This window comes from Centrocercus urophasianus, unplaced genomic scaffold (genome assembly GCF_019232065.1).
Source record: "Centrocercus urophasianus isolate 14NV4802_14NV808 unplaced genomic scaffold, USGS_Curo_1.0 seq_27, whole genome shotgun sequence".
Classification (NCBI taxonomy): domain Eukaryota; kingdom Metazoa; phylum Chordata; class Aves; order Galliformes; family Phasianidae; genus Centrocercus; species Centrocercus urophasianus.
This window is the reverse complement of record NW_024884833.1, coordinates 97,251-117,856: the sequence shown is the minus strand read 5'-3', so window position 1 is coordinate 117,856 and position 20,606 is coordinate 97,251. Positions and strand designations below refer to the sequence as shown.

The 20,606-nt window shown below is 40.3% G+C and overlaps 1 protein-coding gene across 3 annotated transcripts in view; it reads right to left on the bottom strand.

Annotated features, from left to right (window-relative positions):
- Positions 1-385: 385 nt before the first annotated feature.
- The window catches only part of RCL1 (RNA terminal phosphate cyclase like 1), a 36,821-nt gene continuing 16,600 nt past the window's right edge, over positions 386-20,606 (bottom strand). The window contains exons 6-10 of one of the 3 annotated variants that reach the window (XR_006170281.1): positions 18,558-18,683; positions 15,465-15,621; positions 9,473-9,576; positions 4,523-4,783; positions 386-3,685 (exon numbers count right to left, since the gene is read on the bottom strand). Coding sequence is in view for 1 of the 3 variants with exons in the window: in XM_042826812.1 (XP_042682746.1) it covers positions 4,633-4,783; positions 9,473-9,576; positions 15,465-15,621; positions 18,558-18,683 (538 nt within the window). In the remaining 2 variants the exon portion in view is untranslated. Of the gene's footprint in view, positions 3,686-4,473; positions 4,784-9,472; positions 9,577-15,464; positions 15,622-18,557; positions 18,684-20,606 lie in introns of those variants that run through there. The other 2 variants (XR_006170282.1, XM_042826812.1) reach the window with 2 other exon arrangements.

The following is a 20,606-nucleotide window of genomic DNA, read 5'->3' as shown; positions in this document are numbered from 1 at the left end:
GCCTGTCAGGGCTCAAAAGTCTTGACGATCTTTGCATTTCCCTTCCAGTGGAACTATTCTGAATTCTAAAAAAAAAAAGTTTATTCTTCATTTTTACTTTGAAACTGAAAATCAAGAAGAAAAACTATTGAGGCAGCTGCCAGTCTTCGTGTGAAAAGGTCAGGCCCAGATGTTGTAGCTTTAGACTGTCACTCTCCTGTTGAGTAAAAAGTTGCTAAGAAACTGTGATCTGTAGGCTGGTCTTCATAGATGTTCTATGTACCATGAAAAAATCCAGATCCTTTTAAATCAGTTTTTCCTTACTTTGAATCTGTACATCGTTAGAACAAACTAGAACAAGATCTTGGTACTGTTTCTTGGGAAAATTTGCTATTGACATCAAGGATTAAGAAACAGTATTTTTATTAACAACATGACAAGCATATTTCCAAACAAACAAATTACGTATTCTAGGCTCCCTTACTGAGTTCTGATTTATAAGAGATGTTTACTCAGAAAGTACATCACATACACAATTTAAGTTACAAAAAACAAGGTGAAAATAGTGGATAAGATACTTGCGTTGTGAATTATGACATAGATTTTTACATTTGATGCTCCAGAACATTTCATAGCAGAAACCTTTTCCCTCAGATACACTCTGAATCTGTAGAGGCATTTCTAAATACAAACACATATGCAAATATTTAAGGAAACCCTACAAAATCAGGCATCTTCCGAGTGCTGAAACACAAAACAAGCTTTAAGATTTTTTTCTAATCTCTTTTCTACTTAAACTTTGGTAACATAAAAAATAAATAAATCAATATTTTGCATATTTTGACATAGACCCAACTTGCAGATATTCCATAGCAGACAGGAAAAATAGGTCAGGGTACTCATTTTGGTGAATATATATAGTAATTTCAGGAGAAAGATTACCACCCATACTTACATACATACATACATACATCTACTGCTACAGATATACTACCAATCATTCTAACAAACCTGTCTTACTGTAATGTCGTAAGTTATCAACTGCAATTACTGCTTGGGCATTGTGATGCTCTAACAGAGTGCATGACTTTACTTCATCACAATTCTGTACAATGATGTCACAGCAAAATCCAACACACACACTATTCCTTGCAGGACTGTCTTTTTTCCTTTTCATCTTTCAGGTTTACTAGGACCTAAACAGTAACTACAGAAGATGTCCCTTCCCCTTCCCATTCCCCTTTCCCTCCCCCTTATCCTCCCCCTCACCCTCCTCCTTGCCCTTCCCTTCCCTCCTTTTCTTTTTTGTTTATGGTTGCTTTGACACAGTAGTAGTCTTATTCTGTATTCCCTGGTTTCCAGACTAAGTAGAAATGATAGAATCATAGGGGTTGGGAGGGACCTCTGGAGATCACTGAGTGCAACTCCCCTGCTAAAACACTGTTCCCTACAGTAGGTTGCACAGGAAAGCTTCCAGGAGTGTCTTAAGTATCTCCAGAGGGGACTCCACAGATTCTTTGGACAGCTTGTTCCAGTGCTATGTTACCCTTCACAGTAAGTCTTCCATCCTTTTCTGCAGGCTGAACAGTCCTGAGTCTCTCAGTTTTCCCTCCTAAGAGAGATGCTCCAGGCTACAACTCATCTTTGTAACCCTCTCCTGAATTCTCTCTAGAAATTCCCTACCTGGACATAGTATTCCAGATGTTGCCACACCAGGACAGAGAATAAAAAGGGGAGGATCACCTCCCTTGACCTGCTGATGATACACTTCTTAATGCACACAAATGCATTATCAGACATGCAAAACGAATGTGCGGAGATGGTCATACAATATCAAAGACAGAGCAAGAAGATTATATGTAAAATTATGCCTTCTGCAGGTTGGTACTTTTCCTTATTGCCTTTTTCCCTCCTGCTGCTGCCTCAAGGGCATGACTGAAAAACTGGGAAGTGAACGTCAAAGCTTGCAAACAGCAGAAATACATCTCAGTGGCTTGAAACAAAATCCATTAGACTCTAATATCACCTGTGAGGTAAGGGAAGAAGAAAGAGAGTATCTGTGCTCTAGCAGTAACATAATCACAGTTTTGAAAATATTACCCAGGATAGTCATGTACCTACTGTTTTGGCCTTGCAATTCACTGTGTGCTTTCCCAGACATTTACTGCACTGGCTTCCAGCCACACACCTTCAAAAGTGCACTGGCTGGGACTGAAGCAATTTCACCTTCAGCATAATCTCTGCCACTCCAGAATCTGTTCTACAGCAACTTACCATGAATTTTCTCATGTAAACACAGAAGATACAGAAAAGTTACCATCCATCTCAGAAACTGAACAGCATTTAACAATACATATCACAAAAATGGAATTGGATACCATGTAAAAATCACATTTTTCAAATAGTTTTTGCATCAAACAGCAGTAGCCTTTCCTGTTAGACAAGTTGAAAGAAAAAGATTCTCCACATAATGACTTGCTCTAATACTTTTCTGTCAAAACATTTCTCTGAGCTTCTTCACCTTGTCCTGTGCAGTTAAAATGCATGTTACAAAATACTTCTATTAACTAGTTCCTTCCCACAGCTATATTCCCTATGGTCCATCCTTATGGTGTTCTGCAAGCAGAAAATTTTCCAATCACAGCTGAAGAAGTATCATCAGAATAGTTTATCTAAAAGCACAAACTGGATTGACAAATAGCTCAAGGAGTACAAAATTGTTCTGATACAGATGATCAAGTTCAAGTCCTAAGGTTTTTAAACCTACCACAATGGACTGAGATTAAAAATGTATCTCCTCATAATATCCTTTCCACAAAGTCTGTGTTGATAAAGAACATGAATGGTCTCTTTGTTAGAAATCAATTTTCTGTAAAATTGACCTGTCCCATTGTCCCGTTGCATATGGGATCAGTCCAAAACAGATGGGAATAGTCAAAACAGGTGTTAATCACCATTCTGCCTGTAAACAAACAGATCTTATCTATAGTATACTTATATCGTAACTATTTTTCACACAACATAAAGATCAAATAATTTTTAAGGAAGCTCTTAGCTAAACTTCTTTTGGAATTGTTCCTGTTTCTCCAGAGACTGGCTGTTCTGGAAGACTTCTTCCTGTTATATACGTGTTTTTCTGTGTAAAGCAACCAGCAACTCTGAGTCATAGCTAGCAGTCTGTTGTGAAGCTATGCAATCTAGTTGTTTTCTCTCAGCAGGGCTGAGGTTTAGCAGCCTAACTTCAACACTGAGGTTTAGTTAAGCATGGGTAATTTTATGACCTAATTACTTTACTGCTAAGAGTACCTGGGCTCTTAGCAGTACTGCTACCTGGGTAACACACTGCCCTTTCTTAGCTTGGTACAATGAACATTTGGAAATGCTGTCACAATTTCAAAAGCTAAGAGCTTTCAAAGTTTAACTGGAATACAGCTTTTTGCTTTTGAAGCTGTGACAGTACTTCCTAATGTATATTTAGATTTATTTCAGAAATCTGAGCTGTGCTGTAAAATTTTACCTTTAATAAACATAGGCTTTAAACATTCATTCCGGTAACTACTCATCTCACCTTTGTACATTTCATTTTTTGGATCAGTGGGTCCCCATATTTAGCATAACTTTTATCTGGAGAGTTTCCAGCTTTCTGTTGTGCAGGTAACAATGGGAAGCAAGGCAAGAAATTATTCTTTGCCCAGAGACTTTTTTTCTGCAGTAATTTGAAAAATAAAAAATAGTTCAAGAATATTAATTAGCTTTTTCCTGAATTACTTGGGATTTGCTGCAAAAAAGTTTTGGAAGGTACTAAGTGGTAAAAATGGCCCGACCTCCAACACTTCCCTAAACTGTTCTTTCCACGTAACACTTCAAAATAGCCACTTATCATTTGAAGTGCCATCTTACAGGTCTGAGAAAATCTTCATTGGTTTCTGAAGAGGAAGAAAACCTTGTTCAGGACAAAATATTTTCAAAATATGCTTAGATAGGTTGTAAAAAAAGAAAGGCATACAGTACAAAAATGATGTATGGCCTCCAGTAGTTCATAAAGCACTGTTCAAATATATTATATTAAAAAAAAAATAAAAAATCAAAGTTCTTCTTCAGTTCAATGAAAACTTTTCATATTATAGAGGTCATACCCACTTCAGTGGCACTGGATAGAATTTTTAAGATCATTGTAGCACAGTCACTGGTACTTGCTCTATAAGAATATCACCTTCTAACACAGTTTTGTTTTATTCCACACTGAGTATAATATGAAATCAAGCATTAACCTCTTTCCTTCTGTAAAGAGCTCAGTATTAACTTCATCAGGTTTGCACTGAATCTATCAAAAACTTTTTATTGGGTAAGAATTTACATTCTGATAGGAACTTCCAGCACCTGTCAATCCAAAAAGTGGTCATCCACTATAATCCCTCTTTTAAAATGATGCAGGTGCACAAAATGTGTCATTTCATGCACAGCAGTAATGCATCTTCAAAAAGAACACAGGTCTAAACAGCCTGAAATAATTTTATTGTTTACATGAAGTAAGATTGAGTACCTCTGCACTGGTTTTCCTGGTGCCAGAATAAGTACAGGGGAAGACACTTTTTATCAAATTTTTGCAATGTTTTCTGATATCTCATTTTGGAAAGTTTGCAGATAAGCTTCTTATCTTATTGCTTTACTAAGGTTGGAAAATCCAGTGCCAACACATGTCATTAAGACTTTCTCCCCGCCCTTGCATTCTTCTTCAGGGGACTTCATTTCAATTTTAAACATGATCTGGAAGAAGCTTCTCAGGTGTCGCAGAAACTCAATTCTGAGGAAGAGAAAACAACAGAATTTAAGAAACAAAACAAAAAGCACAACAGCAGTAACTACTAATGTCAATTCCAATGAGCACAATAAGCATAAGAATATTGCTCTGTACAGAGAAACAAGCCCACAGGCTCCAAAATTTTTTCTCACTTGCACTGCTGCTAGTGACCCCTACTGAAAACACCATGTACTCTGTATAGGAGAGTATAGTAATCTGTATAGTAATCTGCAGAGAGGGACAGAATGCCTGGTAACAGCAAGACAAAATGCCTGGTAACAGCAAGACAAAAAAGACAAAATAAGGAAAGAAAACGAGGAGAGAAAGAACAGGCGTACACAGGCAAGGTCACTTAGTCACAACACTGACTGTGCATTAGGGTCCTAAGAACACCGTACCGACCTGCAGTAAAATATCTCTCCCAAAGTTTAAAGCAGAAACAAAAAATTAAATAGAGATAGCTAAGAGTTTGGCCTTGGGGACATACTTTTAGGCTTCATAGTGAGGTGACTGATGCTCTGTGCCTGTTGATGTTCAAGAGGCGTTTGGATAATGCCCTTTCACTTTTGGTTTGCCCTGAAGTGATCAGGCAGTTGGACTGACAATCTCTGTGAGTCCCTTCCAACTGAACTAATCTATCCTATTTTCTCCTGATTTTCAAGAGCAGGAAGCAATTTCCTGTAATTTCAGAATGAGAGGCATGAAGAGACTAAGTAGGTACAGTTCAGATTTTTTTCTGTCAGAGCAGAGTCTGACAGAAAAAAAATAGCAACACTCCTACGAAAAAAAAATACAACAAAACAAAACCTAACTGAACCAAACAAAATAAAAATCCAAGAAAACACTCCGACTTTAGACTAAGATTAGCCTGTGAAGAAAAAGAATGTGCACATCCAGTCCACACATCTATATAGTTGGCAAACTGCAAAAAGCTTCTGCTTTGCATGCTAACAGCATAATCACAAGCTGATCACTTACATCATGACATCAAATCAAGAAAAAGTACCCACAAAATGGGAAGCAGGAGACCAAGGGCAGAGGACAGTCCCCAGAGCAACATCACACAGCTCCTGGCACCTTCTATACATAGAAATCCAGGAGCCTCTAAACACAGAGCACAGTAGGTGCTGCATAATCAGGAACTGTGTTACCCACTTGAGTTCTACTCTTGCACATAGATGTATGTGTGGGAGAAGAGAGAAACAGCAGGAGCCAGGCAAACAGAGGCTAGTGTCACTGACACTGGTCTGTGCTTGGTGATTTGCTGCTGAAGCAATCAGCTGAATACCTCTGTAGGGTGAATGTGGGCAGGTGGATCCCCCTGCTATATACAACTTCTCACTCCATCCTGCTGGGCTAGTGACCAGCCTTCACATAAGCACTAGCTCTCACATCTCCTGAATGTGTTAACAGTTTTAAGGAATAACTGAAAACTGCCTTTTCTTCCATGCCTCCTCAACTCCAAAGGGAGGCTGTAAGTAGGCAAATGGGCATACACTGGCAAAAATGCGTCAGCAAAGCTGACAGGCAACAAGCTCTGTATCAGCCTCCTCGCTAGCTGGGCCCATTCCCAGAGCTCTGGCAGTGTGACAAGCAAACAGACAAGCCCAAAACAGCAGGAACACAGAACTGAACAGCAAGGATACAGAATAAACTGCATAAGTGCCAAGGGCAGCACAGAAGCGGAGGACCTCTCTTCCTACGTTTGTAGACTATTGTTGCTCTGCCTCTACTTCTGGATAGAGTGAAAAAGCAAAAGCCCCCGGGAAAATAAAATAGGCTTAAAGGAACGGGAGAGGGGGAGGCTGCATGGAGATCAGACAGGAGAATTTGTAAGCAGTGGGAAACATGAGGAAAAACAGGAGAAAAAGAGGGGGAAGAAACAGATGACAAAATGAAGCAGAAAGTAGGCTGCTATTAGCTTGAGGCTGATAAAGTTGTGGGCAGGTCTACATCCTGAATAATAGGCAGCTGCATCAAACACACATGAGCCAAATGGAGGAGTGACAGAAGGAGTGAGCAGTATAGCAGTTTTATCTTGTTGGAGTCTTTATTCTGTTAAGCTGAAGGACAATTAACAGAACCATACCGGAGATCTTCCTCAGCGCCAGACTCCTTGGAATTAACAACCACCGTACTACAATTACATATATATAGAAAAGTAAGCTTGCAGAAGTGCTCTCTTATCCCAGAAGCCTACTGAGCAGCATAATCACTTCATGTGTTCTAGCTTGCTGTCAGGGCACAGTGACCAGCTCGTTAATCACCACTTGAGAAGACCTGGCTGCCAACAAGGCCTGCTTTGTTCCTTTACCCCAAACACATAGCAGCGCACGTGGGAGCCCACACATGGCACACATCAGCGACACGACACGAGAGTGCCAGAGCAGACCCTGCAGGGCCTGGCCTGAGGCCTCTGCTCCCTTGGAGCGTCTGGTCCCAGCCAATGGAGAGGGAGGGGGCGGGAGGGGAGTAGAGGAGACCCCAGCCCGCCCCGAGGAGGGTGACAAAAAAGTGAAATAGCACGGGTTGCAGCCGCCCCTTCCCCTCTGGCTGACGCTTGCAGAGTGCTGTGCAGGCAGCTCTGGGTCAGCTCAACGTGGCAGTGGGCAGCGCTCGCGAGCAGACCTAGCCCAGCTGAGGGGCCACAGCGGGAGGTGGCTGTCACCTGTTTGCTGCCAGGTGAGCCCTCCCTTGGGCCGCGGCTGCTTTTCTTCCTCCCTGTCTCACTGCCTGTGCCCAGCTCTGTCTGGTTTTTCCCCGCTAGTTTGGTGCCCTGCACACCACAGCTTGCGAGCAGTTCTCAGATGCAGTTTGTGGGGACTTTCATGCTGAAGCACATGTGCCTTTTTCCTCCCTGAGGCTTTACAAGCTGGCAGCAGTGCTTTCCCATTGCTGTCCTCTGTGTGCACCCTGGTCCACACACATTCATCTGCATGCAGACCAGATCAAACTGCAAAGCCCTCATTTCTTGCCAGATTTAAGATTTGTTACCATGCACCCTTGGTGAGATAGCAACACCATGAGCACTCAGAATTATGAGCAGCTCAACAGACAAGCGCTGTGAAATCTGCAATATAATGCAAGAGGCTGGTGATCCTCCCCTGGGCAGCCCTGTTCCTAGCATAGCTTCCACATTAGCAATGGCTCTGAGGGAAATACACAAATGTGGAAGATATCTCCTTGTTCTGGTGGGTGTATTCCAGAGCGTCATATCCCCCTAACAGAGTTTTAATTCACCAGCTGAACTGTCACATTTAGGCTACATTGTGCTAGACACGGAACTCAACTATATATGTCTTATAAATAGCTTTGGAACCTGCAAGGTTTAAGTGTTAAACGCCGAGACATCATAGCTCTGACAAAGGGAAGAAGGGATTAGGACGACAGCAGCATAATTCAATTGAAAAACTTGTGCATTTGATGAGCTGCTTGAGGGCCAGGTTTCCCAACCCTTTACCAGCTGCCTTAGTGAGGGCATGAGGGCGCTCCAGAGTTGCGTGATTTCTTGTGGCACATGATGCTCCAGAATGTCTGCTGCTGACCTTCATCTCTGCCATGCACTCCTAGCCTGGCGGAAGTGACAATCCACCCATTTGAAATCAGTCTGCTTACAAAATAAAGTGGTGTGCTCACACAACTTGTATCAAGGAGAAAAAAAAAAGGCTGAATGATGCAAGTCATCACTCTGTTTCACATGCTTAATTATGTACTTCTTTGATGCCTTTCACTTGGATACTTACTTCACACAGGATTACTTCACTCCTGTGCAAAAGGAGGCTTACCTGCTCCCTCGCCCCCTCCCCAAAAAAATCTGATGAATGTTGTTACCCAGGTCTAAGAGACTGGGTATTTAAATTGAAGTTAGGCAATTTCTAGATCTCATGTGATGGCACCACCATTCTTCAGTTATCACAGTACTGTACCTTTCACGTATACAGCACCGGTACCATGATAACCGAAAAAGGACAGTTCATAGTCTTATTGTTTGATGCCATTGTCAAATAAGCTCCCTTTCTCTCATCTTGCTTAATGGAAAACTGCCCAGTTTCTATGAATAGCTATGACCAAGTCAGTCTTCTAGAATAAATGAAATTTTTGGTATTGGATGTCTCTTACCTACCCCGTCTTTCAACTAACTGTGAGAAATTTATTCCTCTGAATCATTACTAGCGACAGACAAATCTTTAATAAAATTCAAGATTAAAGGGCATCACAGAAGTCCACTACCTGACAGGACTAACACTTTAGGGCTGCACATAGCTCCAGAAATTGAACTCTTGAGCTGTCTCCTTGAGACAGTTACAGCTTTAGCATTTGGCAAGCCACTCAAAACAGGCCATTTAATGTCCCAGCTACAGAGAAATCACTAGGAAAACAAGGTAGTGTATGCTAGGCAACGAAAGGTAACTGTTGTACACATACAAGACCAAGAATCCACAATAAACTTCATCTCTGGAATTTTAATTGCTTCAGAATCAGGAAGAATACAAAACGGTAAGGAAATAACATTTTAATCTGTGTTTACACTGGGTAACTTACACTACCTGTCTCATTTTAAGACAAATACAAGTTGTTCTACTCACAGCCACAGACAACATCTTTCATACAGAAAAAACAGCTGTGTGATATAGAATTAAAAAAGACTAAGTAAATAAAATGAGGAAAAAATAAAAATAAAAAACAACTTACGTGTATGGAGACAGGGGTCCTAACAGGACTTTGGAAACATCTTGTTGTCCAAGGGTCATGAGCAGCAGAGCAAGGCTCTGGTTTGTTGAATCAACACAACCTCCCTGTAAACCAAAATGTTTTAATAATTAATCTCTATACAAACCAGAAATTGAGATGGAAGGAGAGAGTAATAGAAAGGAAAAATATACTCAAAAAGTTGAATTACCGCTCTCAGTTTTCAAGGGTTGAAAATATAAAAATCTAGATTTTGTAACAATAACAAATTCATTTCACCTGTCAGGCTGGGAAAGAAATATAGCTAAACCAAAACCCAGCAACAATGGCAAAACAAAGAACTCTCTCATCTCTCCCTGTTCTGTTCAAGCATTACAAAACTGAAGCATGTTTCTGAACTTTAGTAGATAACTTTTAAGCAAAAGGATGACATGAACTTCTGCATTTCACTTGTTGCAGATCCAAAGCCTCAATGCAGTCTGTGAATACTGTCTTACTGAATTAAAACTAATCCTAAGCCCACTGAACATGTTGTCTGGAGAAAGCAAAACTACAGAGACTGCTAACTGGCAGTCAGCTTTGTGAGCAAAGCACAAACTTAATTTTTTAAGAAATAAAACTATTCAAAAAAGGAAATTTTTTTGAATTTGGAATTCCAAATAAATTTTGGGATTGACTAAGAAAACACAATGATGTGACAACTTGAACACAATGATGTGACCTTGAACTATATCAAGGCAGAAAAAAGGACTGTTCCAGTGAGAGATACTGATAGCAATTTTCAAGATGGTTTTACTTCAGTATGACAAGTCTCACTGTTCTTTGAAAATAAAATTCAACACTTTGAATCACACAGTTGTTGATATAAAAAAGGGTTGTAAAAGTCCTTTAAGATCTTTCTTATCTCTCAGCTAAACCTCTACTGCTGCAACTTAAGGATGTTCCCTTATGTTCTAGTAGTTGTCACTTAAGAAAAGAGACGAGCACCAACTTCACAGCAGCCTTCTCTCAGATAGCTGCAGAGTGATAAAGTCCCTCCAGCTTCTTCATATCCAAACTCAACAACCCCAGTTTTGTCAGCCGTTCCTTGTATGTCTTGTTTTCTAGTCCCTGCACCAGCTTAGTTACCTTTCTCTGAATGCATTCCAATGACTTGACATCCTTCTTTTAATGAGGGACCCAAAACCAAACAATGAACTAGTGGCTCAGTCTCCCCTGTGCTGTGTACAAGGGAACACTCACCTCACAGAATGCCCTGGGTTGGAAGGGACCTTCAAGATCCAACCTTGCAGAGGACAGGGCTGTCACTCATTAGATCAGATTGCCCAGGGCCCCACACAGCCTGGCCTTGAATGCCTTCAGGAATGGAGCATCCACAGCTTCTCTGGGCAGCTTGTATCAATGCCTCTCCACCCTCTGAGTGAAGAATCTCCTAACACCTAACCTAAATCTCTCCTCTTTCATTTTAAAGCCATTCCCCCCCTTTGTCTATCACGATCAGACTGCAGGCCAGACTGCCATTGGCCTTCTTAACTTTCAGCAGTGTACACTGCTGGCTCATATTTTTCTCTGCAGGCAGACAGCTCTGGTGCAGTTGCATTCCACACTAAAGCAAGGAACTGACTGTGCCTATTCAGGACAACTGAATTCCTGTCAGGGAGAAGCTGCCAGACACAACTGCCTCCCATGTAGCCATGTAGCAGCAGCTGTGGGGGCAGGGCCAAGAGCAGCAGCATCATACCCTGAAATTAGAAAAGCAGCCTGCAGGGAGCACAGCTCCCACGAGTGCTAAAAGCAGTGGGCAAACAGAGCATGGTGCAGCAGTTAACACAGGCAGGGCAGACTACTCCTCCCCATTCAGGGGATTGGCTCGCCTATCAGCTGCCTCTCAGACAACAAATCTTGTGCCACTACACAGAAAGCTCCTGTCTAAGAGAATGCGGCTACCCAGACTGAGTGCCTGCCCAGAAAATATGTCTGTTCTGGTCTCTGGTTGCAGGGAGCGCCTGAGCCTGCTGCTGCACCCGCAGGGTGGCAAAGATACCACCTGTGTGAGGCGTGAGCCTATGGGTGATCTGCTCAGCATAGGGGCAGAAGCCCAAGGAGGAGGTGGAGAGATTGAAGAGCATCAGGGAGCGTAAACAGGATACAGACTCCCTAGTCCAGTTCACCCCTCTGATTATTACTCCTTACTGATAGTTCAGGCTGGCAACAATGAAGTCACTGAGAGCCTGAGAGCTGTCAAAAGTGACTTCAGGGGAGAGAGGCAGTTTAGTAGACAGAGTAGGAGTAGAGGTGGTGTCTTCCTGTATGCCTTCAGGGGCAAGGAGGAAACCAAGAAAGGACCAGGAAAACCCACCTGATAAATACATGGCTGAGAGGTTGGTAACACCACAGGAATTTTGGCTTTTTTGACCATGAGGCGGTTTACTCTGTACCTGACCTGATGGCTCCTGATGATGTCCACCTAGGTCACGAGGAAAAGAATTCTGTCCCAGGGTCTGTCTGTGCTCATGGACAGGGCTTTTAATGTGATTTGAAGAGAGAAGGGGGTAATGGTGAAGAAAGAGGTAGACCAACATTTTACACAGTCTGATAGCGATAGGACTAGGTAGAATGGCTTTAACTGTAAGAGACTAAATTTAGGTTAGATGTTAGGAAGAAATGTTTTACTTAAGAAGATGTTGAGGCACTGGAAGAGGCTGTCCAGAGAGGCTGTGGATGCTCTGTCTCTGGAGGTGCTCAAGATAGGTTGGATGGGATCCTTAGCAGCCTGGTCTATTGGTTGGCAAACCTGTCAGGGCAGTTGAAACTGGATGACCTTTTAAGTTCCCTTGTACCTATGCCATTTTATGATTCCGTGTTCAGTCGGCTGCCAACCTCTAGGTTCTCTTCTATTGCTTTCATAGTCTCCGTTGCTGCAATGAGTTAGCCATCCCTACTATTATGCATTAGCAATGCATCGCCACATGACCATTCCCATGTAAGCAATTATCATACAGGGAAATTAAGTGATTTTCTTGTAATCTAATGCTGACAGAACAGTAACATGTCAAATGAAACAGAAAGAAATACCACTCCTAATGAGACCATCTTTTAGCTCTCAATCTGCTGTTTACTTGAGTTAAAAAAAAAAAACAAACAAAAATACCTCAAAAAACAACAAACCCAAAGCAAAAACACTACCACTAGAAATGGGATAGACAAAGTCAGAATCGAAGTACTGACTTTATTCCAAAACTGCTGGCACTCACTACAAACCTAGGATGCAGCTACTAGCTCGTTAATTCAGTTTATGGCAGGTTCTCCATTATTGTTGGGGACAACAGAATCAGATCCAAGATATAATTAGAGACATATACATAAATGCAGAAATGCTGCAGCATAAGTATCACTGTCTACATGCAGAAGCACAAACAACTGGATCATTGACAAAAGTGTGTTTGAGGAGGATTATTCTTCCAAGCTTATAGTACTGGTAACACTATAAGATAAGGTTGTTTTTTTCTCTTACACATAAGGTACATACATGCATGCTTTAATCAACCCTGAGGTGTATTATTTGTTAGGTGAGGTGCAGAACCATTTTTAGAAAGAAGCTGAGACTTGTCACATCGGAGTATGACTGTCTTGAAAATTAGCATTTAGTTAAACATTTCATTGATATTAGCTCTAGCTGCATAAAACAACAACCTTACCCCTTCTGCCCTCCCAAGCTCCCATAGCAATTCAACCTTTCCTCAAAGAAGAGCTCAGAGTTCAACTGCTTCTACATCTAGCCCTATTTCTCCTGATCACAAGTTATACAGGCATTCAACTCTCTTCTAGCTTTTCCTGGCCTCTCAAGGCAAGAAAGGAGGCCTTCTTTATTGATCTTCTACAATTAAACTTGGGTAAGAAATACACACAGATCTGTAAAGACAATGCTAGCCATTCCATGTTCCTCCTTCAGGTCTGCTGTAATTAACAATGTGCCACTTACTGTTAGTCAATTGGCTCTGAAATCCTTTCATCTACAAAGGTATATTACAAAAGCAAGAATCATATATGCCCTTCTCAACTTCTTTTTTAATGCTTAGCAAAAGGAGCAATTTAGCACTTCACATAGCAAAGCTCAAGTCCTTAGGTTTCCAACATGGTAAAGCTCACATAATAGCAAGCATTAAGCAAGCACATTAAGAGATGCCTCTGAGCCCTTTTAAGCAGGACTGTATTCCAACAGTTTTGTGGGTGATTCTGACAACTAAAATCCTCTGCAGAGAATCATCTTCATTACTACTGGGATGCCCTTTTCTGATAAGCCTTCTAGCCCCCAGAGTGTCTACAGGCAAAGACACAGCTGGAGCAACAGTCTCATTCAGTTCACATGCAATCTAAGCAAAGAAAGGGAGAGCAGTTTTCCCTCAAGCATTCAGAGTACCAATGCAAAGAGAACGGGACTTAAGGACTGCCTGTTCACAGCAGCCTGTTCTCCAATGCATTTTCCTCCCAACTTCACTGTTTTACCATACGCTATCTACGCAAAACAAAGCAAACAAAAGAAAGAAATCCCCAAACAGTATCCTAAAACAAGCAAACACAGCACACTTTGCAATGAGTGGGGTCAACACTGGATCAAACTGACCCAAGCTTGGAAAAAAAAAAAGAAAATAGAATAAAATGAATGAGCAATCCCAATTTTTCTAATTCCTGGCTAATACTCTGTTAGAGTGTGTATCATACACAAAGTCATAAGTTCAAGTTATATTTTGAAAATTACAAAATGAACCCCACAATATTGCTTATGACAGGCAGCAGGGATTTCATGAGTACTGAGTAGGATCTAAACAGTCCAGTAGATAAGCAGTACAATAGCCCTTAAAGGATAACAGAAGAGAACTTTTTCACCATGAGATGCTGCAGTGGAGGACAACAAACAGTCCACAAACTGTTCAGCAGTTGTCACTTACTTCTGTAATGGCCCATACAGCATAGAGCCTCTCAGAATGCCAACTGTTCCATAGCAAGGCACAGCTAACCTCATTCACTGAGAATCTAATTTTCAAGGACACAGAAACCTCATGCCCCATCACTTCACTGTGCAAAGACCTGCCTGACCCTGTTTGTACCTCAAACACCTTTTCCTAATTGACTACACTACCTAAAACAGAATCACACTAATGGCATTTTTAATACTTTGTAAGGCCCTATCTCTTTATTCTAGTTCAGAGCAATTTTTTTGGGGTACCATTTGCAGATGGCTGCCTCCTAAAAACTATATCTGGTTTGTCGGTACCAACAGCTGCTTACTTTGACATCTATGGCAATACACAACAAAAGCAGATATGTTCTTTATTGGATCAGAAACTCACTAATTGCTAATTCTGACTGAGTGCCAGGCATCCACTAGAAGTCTTGCCACAGATGAAAACAAACACTGTAATAAAAAAAATCATGCTGTGGGAAACTGTGATGCAGATAAGACTCCTAAGCCAATACTATCTTAGTTTCAACAAACCATTCTGTTCCTTATATCACAAACAGACCTCAGTACATTTGAACTTTGTTATTGCTGCAATAAAATGGCCAGCATTGAAACCAGCTGCTTTTTTCCCCCCCTTTCCTTCCTCTTTCTCACATTTTCTCCCACTCACAATGCTTCAATTCCACCACTAGCTCAATAGCTCTCTTCTATGGTTAAAAGTGAAAAAAACCACACGAAGCAAACTGAATTCTATTGCAAACAGAAGGCAATGAAAACAAAATTTTTTTCTGCTATGATCCACAGTAAAATAACATGGGACACAGGAAATAACATGACAGAGTAAGTCATTATATCATTAAATGAACCATTTATAAAGCACTCCCACTGGTATTGAGAATGCATTGGCACCATTGGAAGATTTTTCTGCCTGGATCTCAGCCTGAGCGAATCCTGAAATCACCTATTCCTTCAGCAATATATAACTGCCTTCTTCCCTTTCAGCTGTACATGCAAAACACGTTGGCCACTTACCCTGTATATCTCCTCAAGCAACAGCTTAGCACAATTCTGTCCAAGTTCCTCAGGAAGCACAGCTGCTCCCTGGCCCTGAGGGTTTGAGGCTAACTCAGCACTGAGAATAGTGCCATTGATGGTTTCTGCAATAAGGCATATGCCAAAACCTGGAGATCTGAAAGAAAAACACATTGGATATAACAACGAAATTAAATAACAAACCAAGAAGAAATATCAAGGTTGTCCTCAAGTTGCGAAGAGCTCCACTCATTGGACATTATGGGGAATCTGAACTTGCTGACAAAATTCCCATTCTAGACTTTTCATCTGCCTTGGAAAAAACATCAACAGTATCTAAAAGCTAAATCTAGTATCACTAGTCCCAGATAGACTGTGCTGGATATTTCTGGCTCAAACTCTTAAAAAAAAAAAAAAAAGAAAAGAAAGAAAAAGAAAGAAATTAAAGCCAATGCAGAAATAGCATTTTCTATTAAAAACTTTCTATTAAAAAAAAAAAATAATCTCATTTACTAATTAATCTTTGAAATTTTCTGAAGTACCTTAAGTTTCTTCTCTGTAAGATTCAAGTACAAAACTAACTTTCTTTAGCGATCCACCTTTTAGCATGGAAGCTTCAATATACAGAAAGAATAGCTACAGTACCAGTGAATTAAAAAAAAAATAAATTACAATACTTGCATTTCATAGAAACATAGAATCACAGAATTGCTTGGTTTGGAATGGACCTTGTAGCTCATCCAGTTCCAACTGGCAGTGGTGACAGCGGTATGAAAGACAAGTCACATTCTGGATGCCCATGCACAGCCGTCATACCACAAAATGAAATGCACTGATCAAATAAACTGCATAAGCTGGTTAATGGTAGTGACTACGTTGCAAACTACTGCTTTGTAGCTGAGAATCTGCTCTGTCAAATAGTGTTATTGTGCTCTTTGTATCTATTGCAGTTTCCTTGTAAATAAATAGGAGGCATCACTTTGGAGCAACCTATGCATTTTTCTCAGAGCTTAGCATCCTAAAAAAATGCTTTTATCAGTGTTAAAAAATACTTTTGCTAAAAGAAAGTAACAGATGGTAGTGTACAGCTGAGAAGTCAGAAAGTTATAACTAGAAAAAAAAGTAGTGTAAGATCCTTGTATTTTTATGTTCTGGAAGAACACCAACAGCTAGCCATTCAAAATAAGGTTGACTTTTCTCTACATACAACATTTCCCACAGTTATGGACTCATACTGCCTCCGATACCCAAACTTTTTAATAAAAAAAACTCCATTCACCCAAAATGGTAAGGAACATCACCAATATCAACAAACCACAAAAACAAAGCCTAAATACCAGTACAGACAAACTGTCCCAGTGTCAGAAAAGAACAGTTCTGCCAGATGAATTTAAGTAGGAAGGGAATGAACAGATACTGGAGGTTCCCACCCATATTTAACTACTGGTACTTGCTCAGCAACACAGAAGTTATGCTAAAGATGTTTTTCTCTTCCTCCTTTCCTCTGAAAGAAAGATTTAGATACCAAGAGTCAAAAGATGTTGCTTCTTAGGGGCTATAATTTGGACAGTAATAATAACTATATCCCGTGGCAGATTTGTTAGCCTTCAGTAGCATGTGACAAACTGCCAAAACAAAATCAGCTAGTGTCTTGTGCATGTGCAAACAGTGTTAGGAAACATCTGCAAAGATGAACACTCTGTTGTAAATTCAGAAAATTCAGAAAGTTTTTGTTCAGAGAGACATCACAGATGTCAGAAAATGCTCAAATCTACTTCCTGAAGCTTTGGCACTGTGCGAGGGACGGGGTACAACACCCTACATTCAGAAATCAGGGCTTTGTCTAGCCTGGGCAAATGTGTGCTGAAATAGTCCTCGCTGTTTTAACTCTTCATTGAACAGAGACCGCAATGGAAATTAGATGCATTGCTTTCCTTCCTTATCCTGTCTACACATGTAGAAGCAACAGGAAGCTAGTAAGACAAAAAGCTTTGCCAAAATGGGACTGTGCTGGCACCATACTTATGCTGAATATGGTAGTAAAGCAGCAGTAGAGATTAACATGCACCAGCAGTGTGAAAAGGGGAACTCACCTTTTCTTCCCATGCGATTATTTATTTTTCTACACAGGCTAATCATGGAAGCAGAAAATACATTGGTGCTGCCTTAATTCACCTGAATTTTCCACAGTATTGGTAGATATGAAAAAAACAATCACACAAGCCAAAACCACAACAACAACAAAAACTTACACCTTCAGAAAAAAAGGTTTCAAAATTTTCATTATTGTTAACTATCTGCACCAACAAGACTTACTAACATGGAATATTAAATATGATAGAGAAATCAGGAAAGACACTCTAGAATTAGTTAACAATTTTCAGATGTGTAGACTCATGAAGCTAACAAGTTATCTCAAAGATGGTATTTCCAAGAACAGAAACAATAAAAAAAAAACATGCACGCTGGGAACTGAATATACAGGAAGATGACATACAAATTAATTATCCCAATCTCAAAGAAGTGACAAGCAGATAGTGTTACTGGCTAATGTCAATAAAATTGTCTGAATCATGAGCATCACTTCTGTGTTCTGCTGGCCAGCAAATCTCTAAGGAAATTTGAAACATTAGTATGCTGTTGAGAGAACAGCTGTTTATGTCACAGTAAAGCAGAGAATAACATAGTTTAGAAAACATTCAGGTTCCAACCTTAGTACTACCATTTCCATCAGATAGTCTAGAGTAAAATTCAAACATTAGTTTTCATATCACATCAGTGCATTCTGCACTCACTTCTGTGATTCTGTAAACAGGCTTAAAACAGAATAGAGCTCAGGTTACCTTTAGTGGCAGTAATGATAAATTACATTGTTAGTTTAAGAAAAATACAGTATTTCTATCACAGCATTGAGTAAAAATAGTGATTCATTCCTTTTTTTTTTTTTTTTTTTTTCTATACGGAATATTTATTTAATGTCAGAAATAGAAAATAATGGCTTACAGCTCAGTAAAATTACAGATCAGAATACGCTAGCAGGCAAAAAAATATATACACCTACATTTCTTGTTCCTGTAAATACTGGGTACTCACTTTCCAGAGCTGACCCCTTTCATATGGTCTGTGTAGATATAAATATCTGGGAGGAATTTATTCAGGACACTCCTTGCAGATTCCACCATTCTGTTTGCCATCTGTGGAGACACTCTGACAGAATATCTGTATTTCTGAGCTAAGGAACTGTGATAATGAAAAATAATTAAGAGACTGGCAAAAATAGTCAAGAAGTCCCAATGCATTCTTTCAAAAAATGTAGTTTTGTCCTACACGTAGAATCCTTAAGAGTTGGAAGGAACCTTTAAAGGTCATGTAGTCCAACTTCCCTGCAGTGAACAAGGACATGTACTGCTAGGTTAGATTGCTCAGAGACTCAGAGACTCAGAGTGAGGTGCACTCAACCTCACTGTCAATGTCACTGATAAAGCATTAAAGAGTATCAGTCCCAGCACTGATCTGTGTGAGACACCTCTTGTCACTGATCTCCATCCAAACATTGCGTTTGACCACCACTCTCTGGATTTGATCCTGGAGCCAGTTCTTTGCCCATTGAACAGTCTGCCCATGAAATCCATATCTTTCCAATTTGAAGAGAAAGATGTTGTGGGGCACTGTGTCAAAGACATTAATGAAGTCCAGATAGATGGCAGCAGTGGCTCTTCCCTTGTCCAATGATGCAGTTATACCACCATAAAAGGCAACTAGATTGGTCAAACAGGATAATCCATCCATGAATGTAAGCTCATTTTCCCAGCAAAGACTGTACATACAGATCATGTACTTAAGCGCTTTCTACAGTCTTTTCACTGATATATCTTGAGTTACTGAGATATATATTGAGTTACAGAAACACCGACTATTACTGCGAGGTAAAAAGTGGACTTAGAGATGTCCTTCAATAATTTTATCTTGCTATTCTATCATCCTGGATAGTCTGCTTTTCATATCCTAGGAAAAGATGTTGGTGGGCAAAATTATTCTGAACTAATAGCAAGAAATCCTTTCCTTCCACCTTAAAGTGGGAGAAATTGGAGAACTGAAAATAAAACAAAAGTTTTACAAAAGAAAAAAAATTTAGAAGGCTAAAACTTTGCTGTCTCCTGCTCTTTTGCAATGCTTTGATGAATTTAAAGTCTCTAGTGCTCTAGTCCCTCAGCATTCCAAGATAACCATTCCAAGGAAGAAATCATCATCTTTCTGCACATCCTTTGTGCCCTTTTACTCAGGTGCTACTTCAGTAGTTTTCTCAAGAGATATTCAAACAGCTAAGAACATCTGTACTCAAAATTCCATCTCAACTAATACACTCATGCTCTGCATTTAAGCAGCCACCTGTTTATAGTTACACCTGGCAACACAGAGAAACCATTATCCTGCTACCTGAGGGGAACTTTATCTTCTACAAATTTCTATTGTCTGCTGTTGTGGAGTAGGCAGATGAAAAACTTCAAGATCTTAAGGGTGAAACTGGTAAACAATAAAGAGAACTCATCATTCTGAAGTTAGTGCACTCAACGTTTTATATGATTATAAGAAGTTATTGCAACACAAGATCCCCAGCAGTAAGTAAACAGATCTGTTCAGAAGCGTCTTGAAGGATCAAAAAAGCACACGTGAAAGATCCAAGGACTTCTGTTTCTAAGCATTTTGTTTTCTACTTGCTTGAATGATCACTTAGTGATCAGGCTAAAATAGGATCACTTCTCACTTGGTGTCACATCCCCCAAAAAAAGACTTATCACCGCTCTATTTCAAAAGTCTGTTTTGAGGAGTTCCAGTGTCAGCCCACAGTATTGGAGAAGGGATGGAGGGCAGTGAATGCACTTGTCTGAAGGTCCAAGTCTCAAAACAGCAAACAGCAGGAAATGAGGAATCAATGACAACAACTACCCACTGGGGGTCCTTTTCAGGCTTCCTTTTATTCCTGCTAAGTTTACAGGTGCACTGGCCCCAAGGCTGTAGGCAAGTCTGCAATAAAGCAGGATGGGTAAACCCATATGTCAGTGAAGCAGGACTATTCTGCTGAGAGGACAGGATATCATACTTGCTGATGGCACATTCTAGAAAGTCAGAAAATGTCTTCTG